The 21524-nt window shown below is 36.5% G+C and overlaps 2 protein-coding genes across 2 annotated transcripts; one reads left to right on the top strand and one right to left on the bottom strand.

Annotated features, from left to right (window-relative positions):
- Nucleotides 1–343: 343 nt before the first annotated feature.
- On the top strand, nt 344–11977 carry sbspon (somatomedin B and thrombospondin type 1 domain containing). Its single transcript, XM_084399346.1, has 5 exons — nt 344–962; nt 5596–5790; nt 8537–8612; nt 8971–9147; nt 10722–11977. Exons 1-5 carry the CDS (start codon nt 647–649, stop codon nt 10837–10839), a joined length of 882 nt encoding a protein of 293 aa, XP_084255472.1. The 5' UTR covers nt 344–646; the 3' UTR covers nt 10840–11977.
- terf1 (telomeric repeat binding factor (NIMA-interacting) 1) lies at nt 10961–21167 on the bottom strand. Its single transcript, XM_084399347.1, has 10 exons — nt 20907–21167; nt 20662–20763; nt 18744–18868; nt 15437–15523; nt 15204–15353; nt 14720–14829; nt 14405–14443; nt 12333–12430; nt 11807–11877; nt 10961–11491 (listed from the first exon to the last, which is right to left on the bottom strand). The coding sequence occupies exons 1-10, from the start codon at nt 21082–21084 to the stop codon at nt 11330–11332; spliced, it is 1122 nt and encodes a 373-aa protein (XP_084255473.1). The 5' UTR covers nt 21085–21167; the 3' UTR covers nt 10961–11329.
- Nucleotides 21168–21524: the final 357 nt, after the last annotated feature.

Below are 21524 nucleotides of genomic sequence, written 5' to 3'. Positions count from 1 at the left end.
ACATTTCCATCACTCCAAAGAGGAAACGTTGCAGACATACCTCAGTTAATTACCAAACATAACACTGAGGGTCTCTTTGGGAGTTTGCATAGCAGAGGTGTATGCGCTCATGTACTGTCTGCTTGTGGGCTGGAAAAGAAGCATGGTGATGTGACAGCAACAGGGCCGTGTGCTGCCCCAGGCTCTGTAGACTGGAGCCAGGCCAAATCTTCACATTCCTCCCTCTGTTTCCCTGCTGTACAAGCTTCGGCTGCCCGGTGGAAATGACCTGGGCACTGATCTGAGATCAGTTTGATGTGGTATGCCGGCGCACAGCGGCCAAAAGAGCAGTACACAGAGAGAGAGAGAGAGAGAGAGAGAGAGAGAGAAAGCTCTCACACACCCTCCACTCAAACAACATTTCTATCGTGTAACATCTATCGTCCACTTTTGTGTGCTGAAACGAGGGCAGAGACAAATTTTACAGACAAATCAGGGGAGGACATTTAGTTCCACAGAATAGCTCTTTTCTTTTAGCCCGAGCTCTCTGGAAACGTGTTTTTATCTGGGCAAACAGAAGAGCTGTGTGGCCACAGGAATTCCAGGTCACAAGGATTCCTTCGGCAAGGATGACTTCACCTGTGACAGATTCATTTCCTCGCCAGGAATGAGACCTGTTGCATTGGCTTTGAGAGGAACTGAAGACGGTAACAGGAACTTTTGCCTTTTTATACCATTGAGTTCTTTTCTGGACATTATGGGGTTGTTGTCAATGGATCAGAGTTCCCTACTGGTGGTGGCCGCTCTTTTTGGGATGCACCACTTTGCTGAAGGGGGATGCTCAGGAAGGTGCTGTCAAGGCACAGATTTCACCTGTTTCACTACAGACTGGAGGATGGACCGTGTCTATGGGATGTGCTATTGTGATGAGAGGTGTGTAAAGACTAAAGACTGTTGCTTTGACTACCCAACTGAGTGCCCAGGTAAGTGGTATACAGTCATATTTGGGCAGTTGACGAACTGATTTCTGAACACAGTAAAGAATATATTTTAAATATAGATTTAAAACATAAAATGAGTAAAAATAATAAAATGGTGAACCTGATTTCATCAAGTACAACATGTTCCTGCATCAACATTCCAATCATCCAATCAGATTTGAGGGACAAGTTCACAGTTTATGTAAATTTAAGGCTTACAACCTACCAAGCTTCTACATCAGTGTTATTCACATATAATTTCCCTCTGATTTTAGGGATAATTTTTTATGGATAATTTATGGGTAGGGTTAGGTTTAGGGGTAGAGATAGGGTTAGGACAACATTTTCGGACAGGAATGTTGTTCCAGGAATATGTTTTACTTGACAAAATCACAGTGACCATAATAAAAATACCCAGACAGCAACATAGTGTCGGCCCATATCCGGCCCACATCTGGGATTCCACACGTACCGGATCTGGGCCGACACTATGTTGCTGTCTGGGGCTACGTCTACATTAATCTGGATACAATTGAAAACGGCGTTTTCGCTTAAAAACGCTCTCCGTCCACACTAGTGTTTTCAGGCGTCTTCCGACGTTTCAGTGTGGATGAGAAACTTTAGAAAAACGCCTGAAAACGCTGAATTCACCTTACTGCGCATGCGTAAAACCTCACAAAAGATCACTGAGATGATACAGATGGAAAAGTTATCGCGCAATTCTTCTGACAGGATAATTTTATTTAGCAAAATATCTCACCCTTCACTGATGCGGTCCAGGTCGCAGTCACCATATGTTTAGTCTAAAACGAAACTGCTCTCATGTATTGCCGCAGGACAGCAAATGTGAGCAAATTCTGTTAACTTTGCAGGACTGTGATATGAACAGTGTGCAATGTAGAATATTTTTAGCAACAGTGTTAAAGTGAATAGCACATAACAGGCACAATACTGGTATTAACATGAATATCTATTGGTACAATATGCGTCACATGACTAAATTTACATCATCGTTTTTAAATACCACCGGTTTCACACTCCACACTACAACGTGAAAACGACGTTTTAAAATGTATCCACTTTGGAGTGCATTTTCAAAAAGCTTCGTTTTCATTAATAAAAACGCCGTCTCAGTGTGGGCGGAAGGCCAAAACGGAGAGAAAAAGATGCGTTTAGAAAACGTAGGCTATTAGGCTATGTTTACACGTGGCCGGCTATTTTCACAAATGGACACCCTCTCCGTTTTCAACAATAACACGTGCACACCTGTCAGTTTTCAAAAAAGTATTCATTTACACGAACCCGTGTAGGTATGCCGTCAAGAGCATGCCAAACCTGTAGGTGGCAGTGTAATGTGAAGCTCAAGCCCACGTTAGCCAATCAGAATCCCAAAAATAGCAACAACAACAACGAATCACTTTCTCTTTCTAGTCGCACTTCTGACACAGGTGCAAGTTCTGTCGCATACTGTGACGTCGGCTGCCTAACTCAGTTTTTCTCAGTTTACATGCAAACGTGCAAAGTTTTCCAAAACGAGTTTTTAGAAAGAATCGTTTTCAGAGGCAAATTCTCTATTTGTGTGTAAACGGAGGGCACAAACGAAGGGAAATGTCTCAGTTTTTCAAAATAACCATGTAGTGTAAACGGGGCCTTAGTGTGGACATGGCCTGGATACTGATGAATAAATCTTATATTTTAGGATAATTACCTGCTGACTGTTGAAACAGTTTTCAGGCAGGGTAGTTGAGTCCAGGATCTAATTGCAGCTTTTATTAGAATAAACCCAGATTAATTATATCTAAAAATGTAGGAGATAACACACTCCAAAGAATGGCCAACTGTGACAGCTTAAAGTCAACATGAAATCAAAATTGATAATTCTTATTTCTTATTATGGAATATTGCAGTACTATCCGTGAACATCATTAAAAAACAATGTTCATATGTTCATGTTCAATGTTCATAATCTGTAATCAAAATAGCGTCCCCTCTCTCTTGAAACAACATCTCTTCTCTGATTGGCGTGAGGGCGGAAATCACAGAAATAGCAGATCTAAACGATCCAATCAATTCCTGATGGACAAAATCAAGTTCCGGTCTACATTTTTTCTTTTTTGAGAAGGTGTTTCAATCCAATTCACATCACAATAAGGACGAAAATACAATCACAACTTTAATTCTGACTTTAACATGGGTAAATAAAGGCAATAACTAACCATGTTAGACTAACAAAGAGGGCAATGGCTGCATCCGGAATCACATACTTCTCTACTATATAGCAGGCGAAAAACTATGTATGTAACAAATGAAGTATGTCCGAATTCACAGTATTCATTTTAAGAGTAGGCAAAACGTACCCGGATTACCTACTACTTTCAGCGAGATTCTGAAGTGTACAAACAATAGACATTTTACTATCCCATGAGACCACGGGAGAGGATTTGTGAATGGAAGTGAAGTGACGCAATTGAAGCTGGTAGGTCACATGATATTGATACCATTGCGAATGTAGTAGTCTGGATTACATTCAATATAGAACATACTTTTCTTAGCGGTCACAAAGTTATTACTTATTCAAAATAAGCAAGAGAGTATGCGATTTTGGATGCACCCTCCATATAAAAATGGATAAATAAGGAACTAAACAAGACAAAGGTAATACTAATCAGTTAAAGGAAAAGAAATGTTACCAAAATAAGATTCTCTGAATTGAAATAAAACACAACATCTGTGCATTATCTCAATTATTACATGGCTACTCATCAAATAAATATGTGGCCAGTATAATGTTGACATTACTTTGTTAAAACAGTTTATAATAAATGACACCAGAGAATAATGTGCAATGTGTAAAGGGATAAATTATTCACACAAAACTTCCAGATTTTGCAGGGCAGGAGCAATTTATATTTTAGTAGAGTATTTTTTCCTTTTATACAAGAGCATTTAGCATCAAAGCATTTATTGCAATGCATGAGCTGTCACTAAAACACTAAGAAATAGGAGAAAAACAGAAGAATTCAGCTCTGTCTTGTATCCTATCTGTCAGGGCAGTGTCTGTTTTCATACTGAACTGATGAATCTACACCGACTCATTGTCAAAAACTGCATGTTGGCCTGAGCCATTTTCTTTTGTTGCCCTGTCACAGCATGACATACAGACCCTTTCCAAAAAATTTGAATATCATGGAAAAGTTTATTTATTTCCATAATTCCATTCAAAACGTTAAAAAAACAGGATTTCCAAAAATTAGAATATTACATGAAATCACACAGTAATTACACAGTGATACCATGGTCATTGAACCAGGTTTTGGTTATTTTGGCAGTGTGGGCAGGTGCAAATCCTGCTGGAAAATGAAGTCAGCATCTCCATAAAGCTTGTCTGCTGAAGGAAGCATGAAGTGCTCTGAAAATGTCCTGGTAGACGGCTGCGTTGAGTGGACAGCACAGTGGACCAACACCAGCCGATGACCAACACAGACTGTGGAAACTTCACACTGGACTTCAAGCATCTTGGATTGTGTGCCTCTCCATTCTTCCTCCAGACTCTGGGACCTTGGTTTCCAAATGAGATGCAAAATTTGCTCTCATCAGAAAAGAGGACTTTGGTCCACTGTGCTTTATTAAATCCAGAGTCAACGCAGCCGTCTACCGGGACATTTTCAGTGCACTTCATGCTTCCTTCATTTTCCAGCAGGATTTGCACCTGCCCACACTGCCAAAATAACCAAAACCTGGTTCAATGACCATGGTATCACTGTGTAATTACTGTGTGATTTCATGTAATATTCAGATTTTTCGAAATCCTGTTTTCATGGGTTTTATGAGCTGGAAGCCCAAATTATGTACAAATAAACAACTAAATACTTGAAATCATTTAAGTTGTGGGCCCTGAATCTATAATCTATGGAAGTTTAACGTTTTGAATGGAATTATGGAAATAAATAAACTTTTCCATGATATTCAAATTTTTTGGAAAGGGTCTGTATGCATGTGATTACATTAATATTTATATACCAACAGCCCCCATTGTCCATAACAATATTCAAAGGTTCCAAGACTTTTCTAGTTGTTTGTTATTTACTGAATATGGATTTTTTTTCTTTTTACAATTTCTACCCAAGAAAGTATTTTAGATCTTGGAAAAACTAGAAAAAAATGTATAAAACTGAGTTATGAGACTGTATTTGTTTACATTACTTTTCCAAGTCTAGGAATCACACATTTAAAATGAGGCTATATATTCAGATTTTTCAAGACCATGATAATGAAGAGAAAAAAAGAAGTTCTTCAACAGTTCTTGAGAGAATCAATTAAAATAAAAAAAAGATCTTGATTTGTGGATAGGTTCTTTATTGGTATTGATGGTTCCATGAAGAACCTTTAACATTCATGGTACATATAGGTTCTCGAGATTATTAAAATGTTCTTCACACTATAAGAAAACTATGGTTCTTGAGAGGTTCTTTGGGGAATCCAAAATGGTTCCTCTATGCAATCGCAAAACTCCCTTTTCGCAGACTTTTACTTTTAAGATTGTAGGGCCCCCTAGTTGGCCCCAGCCACCTGGTTGAGAACCACTGATATATCCTGTAGATTTGTGCAACTTCTCACCCATGGGTTGTGTTTTAAGCCCAGCCATGTGTAGTGAGTGAGTGGAGTCACTGGAGCGGGTGCGCACAGCCCTGCCAGCCCTCATTCCGGGTCCGGAGACGCAGCATTTTGAGATGGCCCCAAAACAGCGGACAGGCCTGTCCAAGGCTGGATGAGCAGGCCGGATGCATGGAGTATCAGGATCGCCAGGGCCAGTTTTGCTTTCAGACGCAAGGTATAAATCTGAGTCAACATGGCTTATACATCTTTTTGATCAAAATGCAACAGTGACTTCCATAGTGTAATCATTATAAAGTTGAGTTTTCCATGGACAACACATTTAGATTTTTTTTTTAAAGAGCTCTTGCGAAACTGCCAACCCTCATAAAAAAACAAGTACAATTCAGCATACTTTTAAAAAGAGAAATTATTACAGAAATAATACACTTTAAAGGAATATACTTAAGTGTTTTCAGACACTTAATTTGCATGTTGTTTACAATTAAATGAAAATATATAGGCCTATTAGTTAAAATTTATATTAAATGCAATTAGTTGGAATTAAGAGTGCTTTTCTTAAGTAATTACATAACTACTTCCATTGTCTTTATGGTTAAAGTGATGCACCGAAAAGCATTTTTGATAAACTATGGCCTGGTTTCACAGGCAGGGCTTAGATTAAGCCAGGAGGACTTAAATTAGGACATTTAAGTAGCTTTTTTAAAAGTGCCTTAGAGAAAAACCTTGATGTGGATCGAGACATTTTAAGATGTGTCAGTGCAAATTGCTTACAGTTAAGACAGCTCAAACATGCATTTTAGTCTGGGACTATCTTAAGAAAGGCCTGATCCCATAAGAAAAGGCCTAGTCTGTGAAACAATTTGAAACTTGCATGTCATGTATATAAATACTTGTAATTACACATAAACATTTGTAATGATGATGTTGCAATTTAGTCCTTTACTTAATCCCCATATATACACTCACCTAAAGGATTATTAGGAACACCTGTTCAATTTCTCATTAATGCAATTATCTAATCAACCAATCACATGGCAGTTGCTTCAATGCATTTAGGGGTGTGGTCCTGGTCAAGACAATCTCCTGAACTCCAAACTGAATGTCAGAATGGGAAAGAAAGGTGATTTAAGCAATTTTGAGCGTGGCATGGTTGTTGGTGCCAGACGGGCCGGTCTGAGTATTTCACAATCTGCTCAGTTACTGGGATTTTCACGCACAACCATTTCTAGGGTTTACAAAGAATGGTGTGAAAAGGGAAAAACATCCAGTATGCGGCAGTCCTGTGGGCGAAAATGCCTTGTTGATGCTAGAGGTCAGAGGAGAATGGGCTGACTGATTCAAGCTGATAGAAGAGCAACTTTGACTGAAATAACCACTCGTTACAACCGAGGTATGCAGCAAAGCATTTGTGAAGCCACAACACGCACAACCTTGAGGCGGATGGGCTACAACAGCAGAAGACCCCACCGGGTACCACTCATCTCCACTACAAATAGGAAAAAGAGGCTACAATTTGCACGAGCTCACCAAAATTGGACAGTTGAAGACTGGAAAAATGTTGCCTGGTCTGATGAGTCTCGATTTCTGTTGAGACATTCAGATGGTAGAGTCACAATTTGGCGTAAACAGAATGAGAACATGGATCCATCATGCCTTGTTACCACTGTGCAGGCTGGTGGTGGTGGTGTAATGGTGTGGGGGATGTTTTCTTGGCACACTTTAGGCCTCTTAGTGCCAATTGGGCATCGTTTAAATGCCACGGCCTACCTGAGCATTGTTTCTGACCATGTCCATCCCTTTATGACCACCATGTACCCATCCTCTGATGGCTACTTCCAGCAGGAGAATGCACCATGTCACAAAGCTCGAATCATTTCAAATTGGTTTCTTGAACATGACAATGAGTTCACTGTACTAAAATGGCCCCCACAGTCACCAGATCTCAACCCAATAGAGCATCTTTGGGATGTGGTGGAACGGGAGCTTCGTGCCCTGGATGTGCATCCCACAAACCCCATCAACTGCAAGATGCTATCCTATCAATATGGGCCAACATTTCTAAAGAATGCTTTCAGCACCTTGTTGAATCAATGCCACGTAGAATTAAGGCAGTTCTGAAGGCGAAAGGGGGTCAAACACAGTATTAGTATGGTGTTCCTAATAATCCTTTAGGTGAGTGTAAGTCTATCATAGACTTAAGCTAGTCCCACACTAAAATGCTTGTTTGAGCTGTTTTAACTGAAAGCAACTTGCACTGACACATCTTTAAATATATCAGTGCCATTGTTTTGTCTCAAGATGCACATCAGTAATGTTTTTTTCTAGTGCACTTTTATAAAAGCTACTTAAATGCCCTAATTGAATTTAGGCCTAATCTTTTCTTAATCTGAGCTCTGTCTGTGAAACCGGGCCAAAATGTAATATCAAATAACATTGTACAGTTACAAATGATCAAGAATATGCCCACTTGCGTGTTAGTCACCAGATCATAATAAGTGTAAACTTCTAACAATCCTGACGAAAGATTATTAAAACATAATGATTTAACATGTACTTTAAAGTAGCATTTTTATTTTGACATCATCCCAAAGTGCACTATTTTTAAAGTATAAAAAAAAAAGTATGTTAGGAATATTAAGAAGTTAGTAATGAAAGGTGTTCTCTTTAAATACACTTAAAGTGGCCTATGTAATTGATATATTATCTGCAATTACAGTTTTTAGTAGTATACTTTTTCAAGATTTGAAGTACTCTACAAGTGTACATTCAAAACAATTCAGCACACTTCTTTTTCACAAGGGAGCATTGCTTTTAAAATGCCTTCTTGCTTATATCGGTAGAGCTTTGTTGTTAAAGAACCCAGTGAACTTCAGTCAGAAATCAAGGGACTTTTCAGCTTGATGGTCCAAAGTTGATCACTTAGCTGAAACTAAACACTGGCTGTGTTGGATTAATTCCAGGAGCAGCATTTATAACCACAATGGAGTACAGCAAAGGCAGAACACATGATTTGTATGGGGCCCAAATGGATGCTGGGTATGTATCACCGTCGATTAAACAAACACAAAGAGACTGTTGATGATGAGAATTTGTGAGGAGAAGCCTGTTTACTCACTTCAACAAATAGTTCATTACTTAAAGTCACAAAAACAGACAAGTAAAAACTAATAACATTAGCAATACACAGTATTAACAACGAATGCCTTAATTAGTTCTTCATTTAGCTGTTAGCATTTAGCTTTCATTGAAAGCGACTTTGTCTTGAAACGCCGTGTAAAACTTTGCATGTGAACTGAAACAATGTTAAATCTCACAATGTGACTGTTTCTTATAACTTTCTTACAATAAACACAATGAAAGATTTGAAGTCATGTAATGATGATGTGCTCCACAGTTTCTGTATGGAGTTCAAGATGGAGTCTCTGACGCCGCATTGCACGGTGGAGAACAGACCCAATACACGCTGGATGCAGTATTTGAGGGAGGGCTACACTGTTTGCGTGGCTTGCCAACCTCCAGCTATGAGTAACCACAGTCGGGGCTGTCAAGGAGACGGTAACCTAGCCGAGAGGTAGTGTACCCATAGTGCCACAGTGTTGTTAAACTAGAGGACCTGTTTCTGATGCAGCAACAACAGCACATTCTGTTACAAGTTCATTGTGAGGTCAGAGTATGTCTTCATGCTGAAACAGCATCACAATTCATGAGATATTTAGGTTTCACAAAAGGCTCTTACAGACTTTTGAAAAATAAGTTTCTTGGGGTGATAATAGATCATAAAACAAGCTGGAAATCTCACATAAAACATGTACACAAACTTTCAAGAATCATTTCAGTACTGAATAAAGCAAAGGATGTTCTGGACCACATATCACTCCACATTTTTTATTGCGCACTGATGTTAACATATTTAAATTACTGTGCGGAGGTTTGGGGCAATACTTATAAATGCATCACTATCTATTTTGCAAAAAAGAGCCATAAGAATAATTTATAATACTGGTTATAGAGATCACACAAATTCATTTCTTTAAATAAATAAATAAATCAAAGATATTTTCAAACAGCACAAATAATGTATAAAGCACAAAAACACCCTACTCCCTGGCAATATTCAAAAAATAGTTTTTTAATAGAGAAGGGAAATATAATTGTAGGGGGTCGTGCAACTTAAAACATATTTGTGTCCGTAAAACATTAAAATGTTTTTGTATTTCTATATGTGGAGTGAAGCTGTTAAACGAATCAAGTTCAGTGCTCAAGCAATGTCCAAGCATGACCCAGTTCAAAAAGCGGTACAAAAATATGGGTTTCACAAGGTACAGGGAGGGAAACAGGGCTTTGATCAAGTGTTCTCACAGATTTTTTTTTTTTACATTATTTATTATACATGATGGATTTATACATGTAAATATGCATGTTTTCTTTGTATTTTTTTTATTTTGGTGTGTGAAGATAATTATATATATATATATGTAGTAAATGTATTGTATTAAGATAGGATTAAAATGATTTGACCATGAAGCCACTCTGATGATTATTAACGAGTAGTGAAGAGGTAGAATTAAATAAGCTTATGCTTCTTCCTACTCCATTTACATGTATAAGTTTATATTGTTTTGCTTTGGTCTATTAGCTTTTATTGTATTACTTTTAAATGTTCGAAAACTAGAGCCATTTATTAATTTATACCTCCTAGACTAGAGGACTAAGAACTATACAGGTTCATAATTAGTGAGAGTAAAGCACACAGCATAATTGCTTCTAAAGATCATGCTGTAACCCACTTGTAATTAAGTGTTACTACAGCCTTCTAAAGGAATGACTGGTCTTTGGATCAGTTTTCTAAAGTAAAGATCATGGTAACTCACTAGTAATGACTAAAGTATTACCAAATCCATCCGAAGCAATTACTACACAAAACTTTACAATGACTAAAAGTTATCATGCTTTTCACTTTAGGATGCTGTTCCAAATAATTAGTAATTCTGAAGGATTACTTGAGTCATTATTAGTGGGTTACCATGATCTTCACTTTAGAATTCATTATATATTAATGTTGTATTACTCATTCACTCCTGTGTAGTTACTCATTCATGACGGAACAGCATTGTAAAGTGTTACCGACTCTTCTTATCTTGGCAGGGATGAGCTTCTACAATGGCAGGCGGTGGGAAGTCCTCGCTGCAGAGGAACATGGAGGAAAGTACAGAAACTACAGCACTGCTCCTGCCCTCAAGTGCACAGCTTCATTTTCATCTAACAGTCTAGAAATAAGAATGCTTCTTCAAAAGTCCTTGTTAAAATCCACAAATAAGCAATATATTCTATTATACATATTAACAACAACAGCAAAAAAACAAAAAAAACATGACACATTTACAAACATTAAAAGCTCTTTAGTTTTTTTTTTTGTACAGTATTGTTTCAAACTATTTTTTTTTCTTTTCTGTAAAAATAAATCCAGGAACAATTAAAGGCAACACAAAGCTTTCATTTGTCTCACTTGCAACCTCTACTGGACAAATGTTGGCCTTACAGTATAAGCAAACAGCAACAGAACACTTTGAACGTTATTATACTATTCATCACCTACACTGTTCTGCCAAACAGCATTTTTGAACTTTTAATTAACCCGAAAAAAAAAAGGAACTGCTGAATTTGAAATCAGCACAGCTTAAATAATAAACACTTTAAGTAAAAAAATTCTTTACATTTAAAAAAAAAATTAAATAAAAAAAAGCGGCGGCAGCTCAGAAGTCCTCTCCCTTACTCTTCAGGGTTCTCCATCTGTCCTTAAGATTAACACCGGTGCGGTTGTCAAACTCAAAGTCATTCAGGATCATTCTCCAGTTGCCTTCCCCGTGTTTCTTCACACCTGCTTTCAGCTTCCGATCTTCTATCACAGTCCACTTCTGAAACAAACAAACATTGATGCTGTTTATATGTTCAAATGCTTGTGCTGTACACACACACACGTTTGTAAGACTATATCTTTGTTAGGCCATTCATGGTATAATGCAATCTCTAGCCCCTTACCATCACAAGTACCTAACCTTAACCTTAACTCTTTCCCCGCCAGGCTTTTATTTTTTAAGCTGCCAGCCAGCTCCAGCATTTCTTTTTTATCATTTTCAATGCCCACAGAATAATTTGTTGTATGCATATCTGCAACATGCAATATATTATATAAGATAACTGTACACACACACATATTTAGAGTAACTCACCCTCCTGATTTTGCTTGTCACACTAACATCGCTTTGTAACTCCGAAGGGCTACTACTTCTCCTAGAAACCTCTGTGTGCATAAAATAAGAATGTATTAATGTTAGAGATTTATAAATGGAATGAGTTGTTCCAAACCGGCATGATGTTATTATTTCTACGGAACACAAAAAGAGAAGTTTGAAGAAATGCGCATTTGTACATAATCATGATGTTTTATGACACTAAAACCAATGATTTTTGATGTTATTAAGACCAGAACATACAATCATCTGTGAAAATGGTGAATATGAACTTCCGCATTGAAAAGATCTACAGTATGTTAAGTTCTATGTATTTTCTCATTGAAAAAGAACAGGTTTGGAACAACATGAGAGCGATCAAATTTTCTCAATACTCCTTTAAAGGATTAGTTCACTCAAATTAAATCTCTGTAAGAAATTTCATTTTGGGGTGAACTTGAACTAACCCTTTAACAACATACAATATACATCAAACCACAAAAAAATCCATTGGTTGAGAACTTACTGCAAATGGAGGTTCTCTTGCCTGTGGTTCGCGCTTTCTTAGCAGTTTCTGGTTTCCACGGGTCATGAGTTTGTTTGGAAAAAAGTTTCCTTTTGAGTCTGTGAACGCAAACAGAATTGTCAATTTTGTGTTTTTAATTTGTTTTCAATTATTAAAGCAATTAGTAAATAAAAGCAAGTACAAGTTGGTATGAGTGATAAAAAATAAGGTGACATCATATGCCAGCTCCACTTATTGATGATTTGTCATACAAATTATTTTGATTAAATTTATTTTTTCTGTTGTCACTTACAGTGTAAGCCTTTTTTTTACTTTGAATCATACATAATAATAAAACAATTCATAATAAAAATAGGCCTATATAATTTACTTAAATGCTGTGTTATGTCACTTATTTGGATGACAAAACCTGACATTTTTTAATTGACAACCATTGTGGTTCTCAAATAAAAGTGATTAGATTGATCAGTCGATTAATCAATTGCAACAGTGTTAGTCAGGTGACTCTTAAGGCCCATTCACACCAAGAACAATAACTATAAATATAACCGTAACAATTACTATATTAGCGTCCACACGAGCAGATGATAACGGTTTATTTTAAGCGGTTTTGTCGTCTGCCGCTTTAAATGCTCCAGCTCTTTAAAGCAGAAAGCATTCTGATTGGCTGTCAATGTTTTTATGGTTCATCAGCTGGAAGGCATTGTTCTGAAAGTGATTCCAACGATATCGTTTCTCTGTTCTGGTTTCGTTATAGTTGTGGTGTGGACTCTGCAATTCTTTTATATTTAGAAAAATGTATCTCTGTGTTTATCATTATTACTATCATTCTTTGTGTGAACGGGCCTTTAAAGGTCCCGTTCTACGTGATCCCATGTTTCAAACTTTAGTTAGTGTGTAATGTTGTTGTTAGAGTATAAATAATATCTGTAAAATTATAAAGCTCAAAGTTCAATGTCAAGCGAGATATTTTATTTAACAGAAGTTGACAACAAAAAACGGCTCGATTGGACTACATCCCTCTACTTCCGTCATTAGTGACATCACCAGAATCGTGTTTAGACTAACCTCCGCCCACAGGAACACAGGCGTATTGATGGCGAAATGTCAACAGATGGTTGATGTTTATCTATAATCGGATACCGCAAAAGTTTAATTCGAAGTTAGTTTGCTCTGTCCATTTCACCACGGACTGTTTTTCTAACCTGGGATAATATCAAGCAGGCTTCTCTCAGCGTTTCATACTGACGAAGGGGACAATTTCAACTATATTCCAGCAAGCGGTAAGTACAATTGGTGATTTAATATGGAAGTAGCGATCAACTTCACATCGTTTCTCTTAGTAGGATGAAAATAATCTTACTTAAACTGTGATTAATATACAGAAAGCGATCAAAGAACAATCCCTTTCCAATCGTCCAAGCTGTCAATCACACAGCGCGAGTTTATATGGACACTTGCCAACACTCGTTATGAAATCAATGACGCTGTTACACTGCACAACGAAGCTCTTACTGTATTTATATGCCTCATGTTTGCATTGGTGAAATCATTAGTGATAGTGCAGAAACTGCGTTGCAATGATAAGATCTTTTTTCACGCGATCAACAGGCTGTCATCTGCTCAATGCTCGTCACTGCAATTTTTTATGTGATTGAAAGAGATCTAAATACTTAAAAACCTTCTCACGATTCGTTAATCCCGATAGCTGTAATAGTAAAAATGTATAATAGCTGTAATAGTAAAAGTTTTCCAGATAGTTCCTCATGTAATGCCAGATATTTCATATGCAAGCATTTCAGCCAATCACAGCAGAGGGCGTTTATACTGAAGTCTCACAGCAGACACGCCCCTTCAAACAGAGTGTTCAAACCAGGGAATGAAATCAGGCTAGGAAATATGCCTTTTATTTCTAAATTATAACAATTTTTGATCTAAAAAACATACTAACATTATAAGGGCACCCCTGGAAACATGATAAAATAATAAAAATAATCCATGGAATGGGACCTTTAAAATTCAAATATTGTAACAACGAATGCCGCTGTTGAAATAACTTTCAAGGCCCTCACCTCATATTTAGCACCAGTTGATCCACCTGTGCCTCATTTCTGTATGGAAACACAAGCACCAAATAAATAAAGCAATTACTAAATATACATTTTCAGTTGAAATGCACATTAAATAAAAAATAAAAACCTACAAAAGTCCCTACAATTAAAGATTTTACTTTAGAATATATATATATATATATATATAAATGACCAAAATGAAATGTTATTTTAGAAAATTTTATTTCATATTTACACAATAAATAAAATGTTATTTTATTCTAATCATAGACATTTGCAGTTTAAAAATGTTGTAGATGAGAAAGATGATTTTACTCTTCTGTTTGAATTGACTCTGGGCTGGATGGTATCCTCTCGCTTCTGTCCTGTTCAGATAAGGTTTTCTCTGATCTCTCATGACGTGCTTCAACCACTTTTGATGCTGCCTAAAACAGGCACACACACACATGTGATGAAAATTCACATTTCTTGTAATAAGCAGCAAAATACATGGTCAATAAATCACAGTCAAAGTAACCCATTAGCGGCAACATGACTGCATATTCAATGTGTTGCCTTTACTTTTCTTAGGTGGCTATTGAGGGTGAAGCTAACAGCAATATTTCAGTGCCCCCATAAAAACACCACAATTCTAAGAGATCATTAGGCAAATTCACAGTACGGTAACCACATTGAAACCACAGTCAATGAAGCCCATTAGCACAGGGATTCTCTTTCCCACAGGAGGTGGCACACAAATCAGTCAGTTTGTCGAAAAGTGGATAGTTTTTTTGTACGTAAAACAAAAAAGGCCTCATACTTCGAGCAAGAAAACGGAGGAACTTTCCAGGTTGACCGCGTCAAGGAACATGTCAATGTTCTCCAACAGCTGGTTGAAAGTGAAGTTCATCAGAAGCGGATCAAATGCATCTTTCTTACTCACAATGGCGGTAAGCTTTCCTTGTAGTTTCTAACACACACACACACACAAAATGATGTTAATTTACTGAATTGTAAGAAAAGCATGTTAAACTGTAACAGGTAAATGCACACCTCAGGTATTTCAGTCTCTTTTTCCAGCCACTGCAGGGTTTCCTTTGCCAACTTTGAATTCCCTTTCTTCACACACACAGCGACAGACTTGGACACAATGAAAATACGGTTACATTTTTATTACTTCAAGGCACTATGAACATGTTTTTCGTATTCGTCATTCAGTGGCTCTGAATTGACAAAACACCATTCAAAATGCTTGCTAAGGATGCGAAAAATGCAGAAAATCGAACCCGACCGAATTTTTTTATGACGGACGAAAGTTTCGGAGGCAGTGTGTAAGTGTGATTAGAATAATGTGAGGTAGTATTTATTTTTTAACATGCGAAAATTTCGGATGAGAATTTCGGACTCAGTGTGCAAGGACCTTAAGAGATCACTATGAAAAAATACAATGAAATTAAATGCATTTACAAAGCAGGAATAAACTGCTACAGCAGCAAAAGTCTGAGAAGGCAGCTCAAAGAAAATATCTGAATATCAATGCAAGCGAATCAAACAAATGTGCCTTAGAATTTATATAGTTTGAAGGCAGTTTCAGTTGCTTGCTACCCAGGTAAGTTTGAGCAAACACAAGTGAGGTGTGTGTGTGTATATAATATACACACACACATAAACAAATCAGATATTTTTTCCTATTGTCACTGTAATACATATTTTGTTATTTTGATCAATAATCAAGTGTTCTAAAAATATATATATACATACAATATACATATGTGTCAATTTTCAATGCTATGGCCTTTGCGTAGATATTTATCTCGTAGTTTGGATTTATATGAAATGCTATCACTTTTCAATAAGAGCTAATTTTTAACTAACTATGGTTCACGAGTTCACATCTACATATAATTAGTACAATAAGTTTATGCGTATTTGGCGTGCTGTCCGGGGAGAGGGCTCCGAGCTCGGAGTTAGGCCCGAACCCAGAGTACTCCCCCCCCAGTTGGTAAGTGTAGATGGAACTGGAAGTGAGGAGATGGGGTGGAGGAGGGATGCTGGCAAACTTTCAATGAACAGAGATAGGTCTGCAGTGAATTTATACTCTGTCATTGAGTTGACTACTGATTAATCTCCAGCTGTGCATAATTTGGTTAATTATCTGAACCTGCTCCTCCCGAACTTTGTTAATAAAACATCATTTAATAAAAAGTATTTTTCATCGTTAATTTCAACATTTACTAATACATTTTTACATTTTAAAGTTTTATCTCTTAGCAATCACAATCGCACACTTAGTTGATAGGTGCATGAGAGAATAGACCAAATAAGTCAGGTCTAATATAAAAAAAAGAAAAAAAAAGAAAAGGAAATCCCACACACTATAGTTTTAGTTCTTAACATTAATTAATGCACTATGAACTAACGTTAATGATCAAGGTTTAAAATGTACAGTACATTTTCATGCTTCAATAAGTTTTTTTTAAATTTCATAATAAAGTTCAGCACTATTTTATGTGTTGTTTGTTTTTATTCAGCATCCATTTGAAAAACTATTGGTTGATTAATCGGTTATCGCCCAGTATGGTGGACCCTAGTTATCGTTAGTAGTAAAATCCACTATCGGTCGACCTATATTATTAATTATAAAGGATTTATCCATGAACATAATTTTTAACATATAAATTCAATCAATTCCTGATGGACAAAATCAAGTCCCGCCCTACATTATTCTTGTTCAATAAGTCGTCCCACTCTTTTATATATATGTCCCAATAGGGAAGAAAAGACAATCAAAACTTCTGTTTCATGCTGACTTTAAACGTATTAAAACCAGTGGTGGAGGAAGTACTGAATCTCAGTACTTAAGTAAAAGTACAAATAACCAGAGACATATTTACTTTAGTAAAAGTAAAAGTACCACAATGAAAACCCTACTTAAGTAAAAAGTAAAAAGTACCTGATTTTAAATGTACTTTAAGTATTAAAAGTAAAAGTACTTTCATAACAATTTATTCTCTTAATGTCTATATTCTAATAATTAGGGCTGCAACAATACGCAATATGAAACCGTTGTGTCGCGGTGTGAGTGTGAGAAGGCAGAATCGCGACACACCCCTTATTTGAAGTTAACATTATACAATACGTAGACCTGGATAAATTCTTTAAAATTGGGCAATCCCAGCGTTATGGTCGTGACAATTGCAGTAAAAACTTGAAATGTAAATTCTCAAATACCAATTGAAACTGTTTATATATCCATACTCCCTTAATAAAGAAGTCCAGACATTAGAAAAATACTAGTCTACAGACACATGCGTTTTATATTTTAATATGAGGGAAATATAAATCCGTAACGGACGTGATACAAAAAAAATCTTTAACTTTTAGGTGGCAAAATATTTTTTAGTAATTCTGTGAATTTCACTGTGCAAACCAAAAGTAATACCCACCGGATGAAGAACATATCACAGAACATATCATATTCATTTTATTTTTTGTGTTCACATTTATGAGGAAAAAACAATGTTACGGACGTGTCAGTTCTCCGTTTCGCACGTGAGCGCTCTGAAAGCGGCACCAAAATACTGCTTTAAAACATTCACAGAGACCTCAAAAGCCCTTCTTTAAAGTGAATTTCGTTTTGTATTAATTGTATCTTAATTTTAATCAATATTTCATTCATGTTTCATGGATTTAATAAATAAGTAGGCTAAATATAGCAGAAAATAGATCAGGACACGGAGGCGCGGGCGCGTGAACTGGTTAAACTCATGAACCGAAACTCAGGTCTGTACTTGCCTCACAGACCTGAGATGTAGCCTATATATATATATAGAAAACTTGAAATGTGTACTTTTAAACAGAACAATTCAAAACGAAAGAAAACAGACTGTTTTCTGCATGTAATCCGTATGAAATGTGCATTTCTCTCTGGCGCGTTCACTGCAAAGATCGCGCATCAGCATTAATTAAAATGTCTCCTTGTTATATTTTACATATTCATAATCATTACTTTTGCCGGTTCTTTGTGACAGATTTATTGGTAGCGCCACAGTTGCATGTTACATGATCGCGTCAGCACCGAAAACATGGAGATTTTTTTCAATCCCTGTTTGGCAAGGGGAAAACTGATCAGAAAATGTAACGAAACGTTGTAGAAATGTAGTGGAGTAGAAAGTATAATAATTGCTGCAAAAAGTAACGAAGTAAAAGTCAAAAGTATGCACTATTGATTCTACTTAAGTAAAGTACAGATACGTGAAAAATGTACTTAAGTAAAGTAACGAAGTATTTTTACTTCGTTACATTCCACCACTGATTAAAACCCAACAGTGTTAAACAACTCTCTCTTAAGCATACGTACCTGAACAATCAGTAGCGTTTTGATCTTAGCGTGTAAATCTGTATCGGACGCTTCCTTTAATGACTCCCAAATTGGCAGCGCTGACATCAAGGGAGTGATTTGAGTAACGCGATCATAATGGACATCTTAAAAACACAGCACAACACATGATGGGTAAGTGTGAAAGTTTCAGACCAGCGCACTTGAATCTTTCATGTACTATACTTTCATATATATATTAGGGATGGGCATTTTTCTAAAATATTGCATTCGAATATTCGGGCTCATAAAATTCGAATATTCGAATATTCGTTTATTTAAATGACGTTTAACGAAAAATACGTTATTTTTTAAGGTAATTTTTTTTTAACGTTTTGTCACCATTTCTGAAGAAGCTTATGATTAGGCAATATACACAACAAGCTTACAACATGTGTTAAAGTTTTCTTTTAATTGAAAACATTAAACAGTAGGCCTATGTGTAAACAAAAAAATATAAGAACAAAAGGATATATGCTCAAGCAGCGCGAACGGAAAAAAACGCCTAATAAAGCAGAGTAGCAGATTGCGCCAGTTATCGTACAGAACGTACACATACACTCGAGTCAGCATATGATTATCGTGTTTATATTGTTTCACGTTTATGTTGAGAAAAACAATAATATCCACATGGAGGGACGCCGCGAGCAATTTATGCTCGAGTGAGAAAACGCGCTGCGCTGACAGACGTTTCAGAGAAACAAAGATAACGGTGTTCTAGTTCTAAGTTTCTAACAGCACCTTGCGTTTTCTGTTCTTAAACCTCTCTCTCAAAGAAAACTTAAAGGAAGAATATACCTCAATATCATTTTACTATTAGATAAGTTATCATCTCGGATCACTCGCACTACAGCTGCGCTTACCTGCAGTCGTGATGCAGTGATAGACAGCTGTCTTTCCTCAGTCGACTGCTGCTGTTTGGATTTCATGTGATTTCTCATTGATTGTGGTGATGATATTATAACTCCAGATTAATAAATTAATTTGATCAAAAGTAATTCCATTTTGTAAAATCATTTAGTAACCTCATTTTCGACTAGTAATTCCAAACTTCGCGAGGCAGACGACGACATTATGATAAAATACAAACAACTTGTTAAACATGCGCCACAGTGCCACCCAGTGCATTTAATTATAACTGCGAGTTAGTGCTTGGGATTTATCAGGGCTTCACTGCATTTACGACCCGCAAAGTATTTACGGCTTCATAAATTCGATAAAATTCGAATAGTATTTTATTTTTCGAATAATAATTACAGATCGAATATTCGAAAATTCGAATATTCGTGCACATCCCTAATATATATATATATATATATATATATATATAATGTGTGTGTGTGTGTGTGTGTGTATATATATATATATAATGTGTGTGTGTGTGTGTGTGTGTGTATATATATATATACACACACACACACACACACACACACACATACATATATATATATATATATATATATGTGTGTGTGTGTGTGTACATATATACATGTATATATGTTTTTTTGTGTGGTTTTTTTACAGTATAAATTGGGCCTTTATACATATATATATAGCAGCCTTTAAAAAAAAAATGTAGAATGGGGGTTGAACTTATTTGAGGATCCGTGACAACTAAATGATTGAAATATCCTGTTCTAGACAAAAAGGATTATAATAAAATCACTCAAATTACCATGATTTTCCAGGACTGCATTTTGGAGTTACATTACAGCTGTATAATTTCGTGGTATTATTGCAAATGACTGTGAAGCCCAGTATATTTCTTGTATAGAATTTATGATTATATTATAATCAAATATTCTATAAAAGAAATATACTGGGCTTCACAGTCATTTGCAATAATACAACGAAATTATATGATTGCTAATTATTAGTTAGTTAGTTGCATTAACGTTACCCAGTTGTTCCCCATCTATCACTCTGGCAAGGAGGCAGCAGATCGTTCTCTGAGAGTGATGACCTAACCTTTGGGAACATGACTCGAGCTCATCCACCAAAGCTGAGGAAAACACAATACAACATATGAGAATGCAATATTAGTGACATTTATAATTCAAGTAAGTTAACCTTAAGCAATGAACGCACCTACTGTAGCATTAACTATCGGAATTCCTTAGGGGAATCAAAAAAACATTGTCTTACCTTCAAATATTTTTAAAGCTTTATGAAACTCCGGTCCAGATCTTGCCTTGAAGTGCCGACATAGTGTCGCGAAATAATAGTCGACCATCCATGACTGAACAACACTTTCGACTTCAACTACATTCGTTTTTTCAGTTGAGCTCGAGATCTCAGGATGAGACGCGCACTCCGTATCCATGTTTATGCAGAAAAATAACAAACGTTCCCGCCAACTGTTGTGCAGGCGGAGTTTATCAGATGCTCCGGCCACAGCGCCCCCAACCGGCGGGGAAGAAACAACAATAGCGACTTTTTGATTTGGGTATTGAAAAACAGGGGTCTTTTCTCACAATATCACAACTAAATGAACACTTTCGTGAATTTTATAGCACTTTGCTTTTGGTCTGACTTTTCCGTGTCCCCAGGTAGGCATAATATGCACCAACTTCCACCATGAAACAAATCATCATCATTTTGTTAGGAAACTAGCAATAACACCAGTAAGTAGTCTAGCAATGTAACGTTATATGATGAATTCTGTGACTGTGATGTGTTGTGGTTGCTGGTTTGTTCGAATCTAAAATATTATATCATGTTTGATAAAATTACAGAAACTTGTATGATCAACTTTTTATAAGA

This window comes from Rutilus rutilus (assembly GCF_951802725.1).
Source record: "Rutilus rutilus genome assembly, chromosome: 24".
In the NCBI taxonomy this organism is placed as follows: Eukaryota; Metazoa; Chordata; class Actinopteri; order Cypriniformes; family Leuciscidae; genus Rutilus; species Rutilus rutilus.
Note: the sequence above shows the minus strand (reverse complement) of the source record. Positions and strands in the feature narration are given on the sequence as shown.

Bases quoted from the DNA above. Each gene is read 5' to 3' on its own strand.
- terf1 (XM_084399347.1), bottom strand. From the start codon at position 21,084: ATGGATACGGAGTGCGCGTCTCATCCTGAGATCTCGAGCTCAACTGAA. The intron at 18,869-20,661 runs GTAACGTTAATG...TGTGTTTTTAAG, and splicing joins GATAGATGGGGAACAACTGG to ATGTCCATTATGATCGCGTT. The intron at 11,878-12,332 runs GTAAGTTCTCAA...TTATGCACACAG, and splicing joins CAAGAGAACCTCCATTTGCA to AGGTTTCTAGGAGAAGTAGT.
- sbspon (XM_084399346.1), top strand. From the start codon at position 647: ATGAGACCTGTTGCATTGGCTTTGAGAGGAACTGAAGACGGTAACAGG. The intron at 963-5,595 runs GTAAGTGGTATA...TTGTGTTTTAAG, and splicing joins CTACCCAACTGAGTGCCCAG to CCCAGCCATGTGTAGTGAGT. The intron at 5,791-8,536 runs GTATAAATCTGA...GATTAATTCCAG, and splicing joins GTTTTGCTTTCAGACGCAAG to GAGCAGCATTTATAACCACA.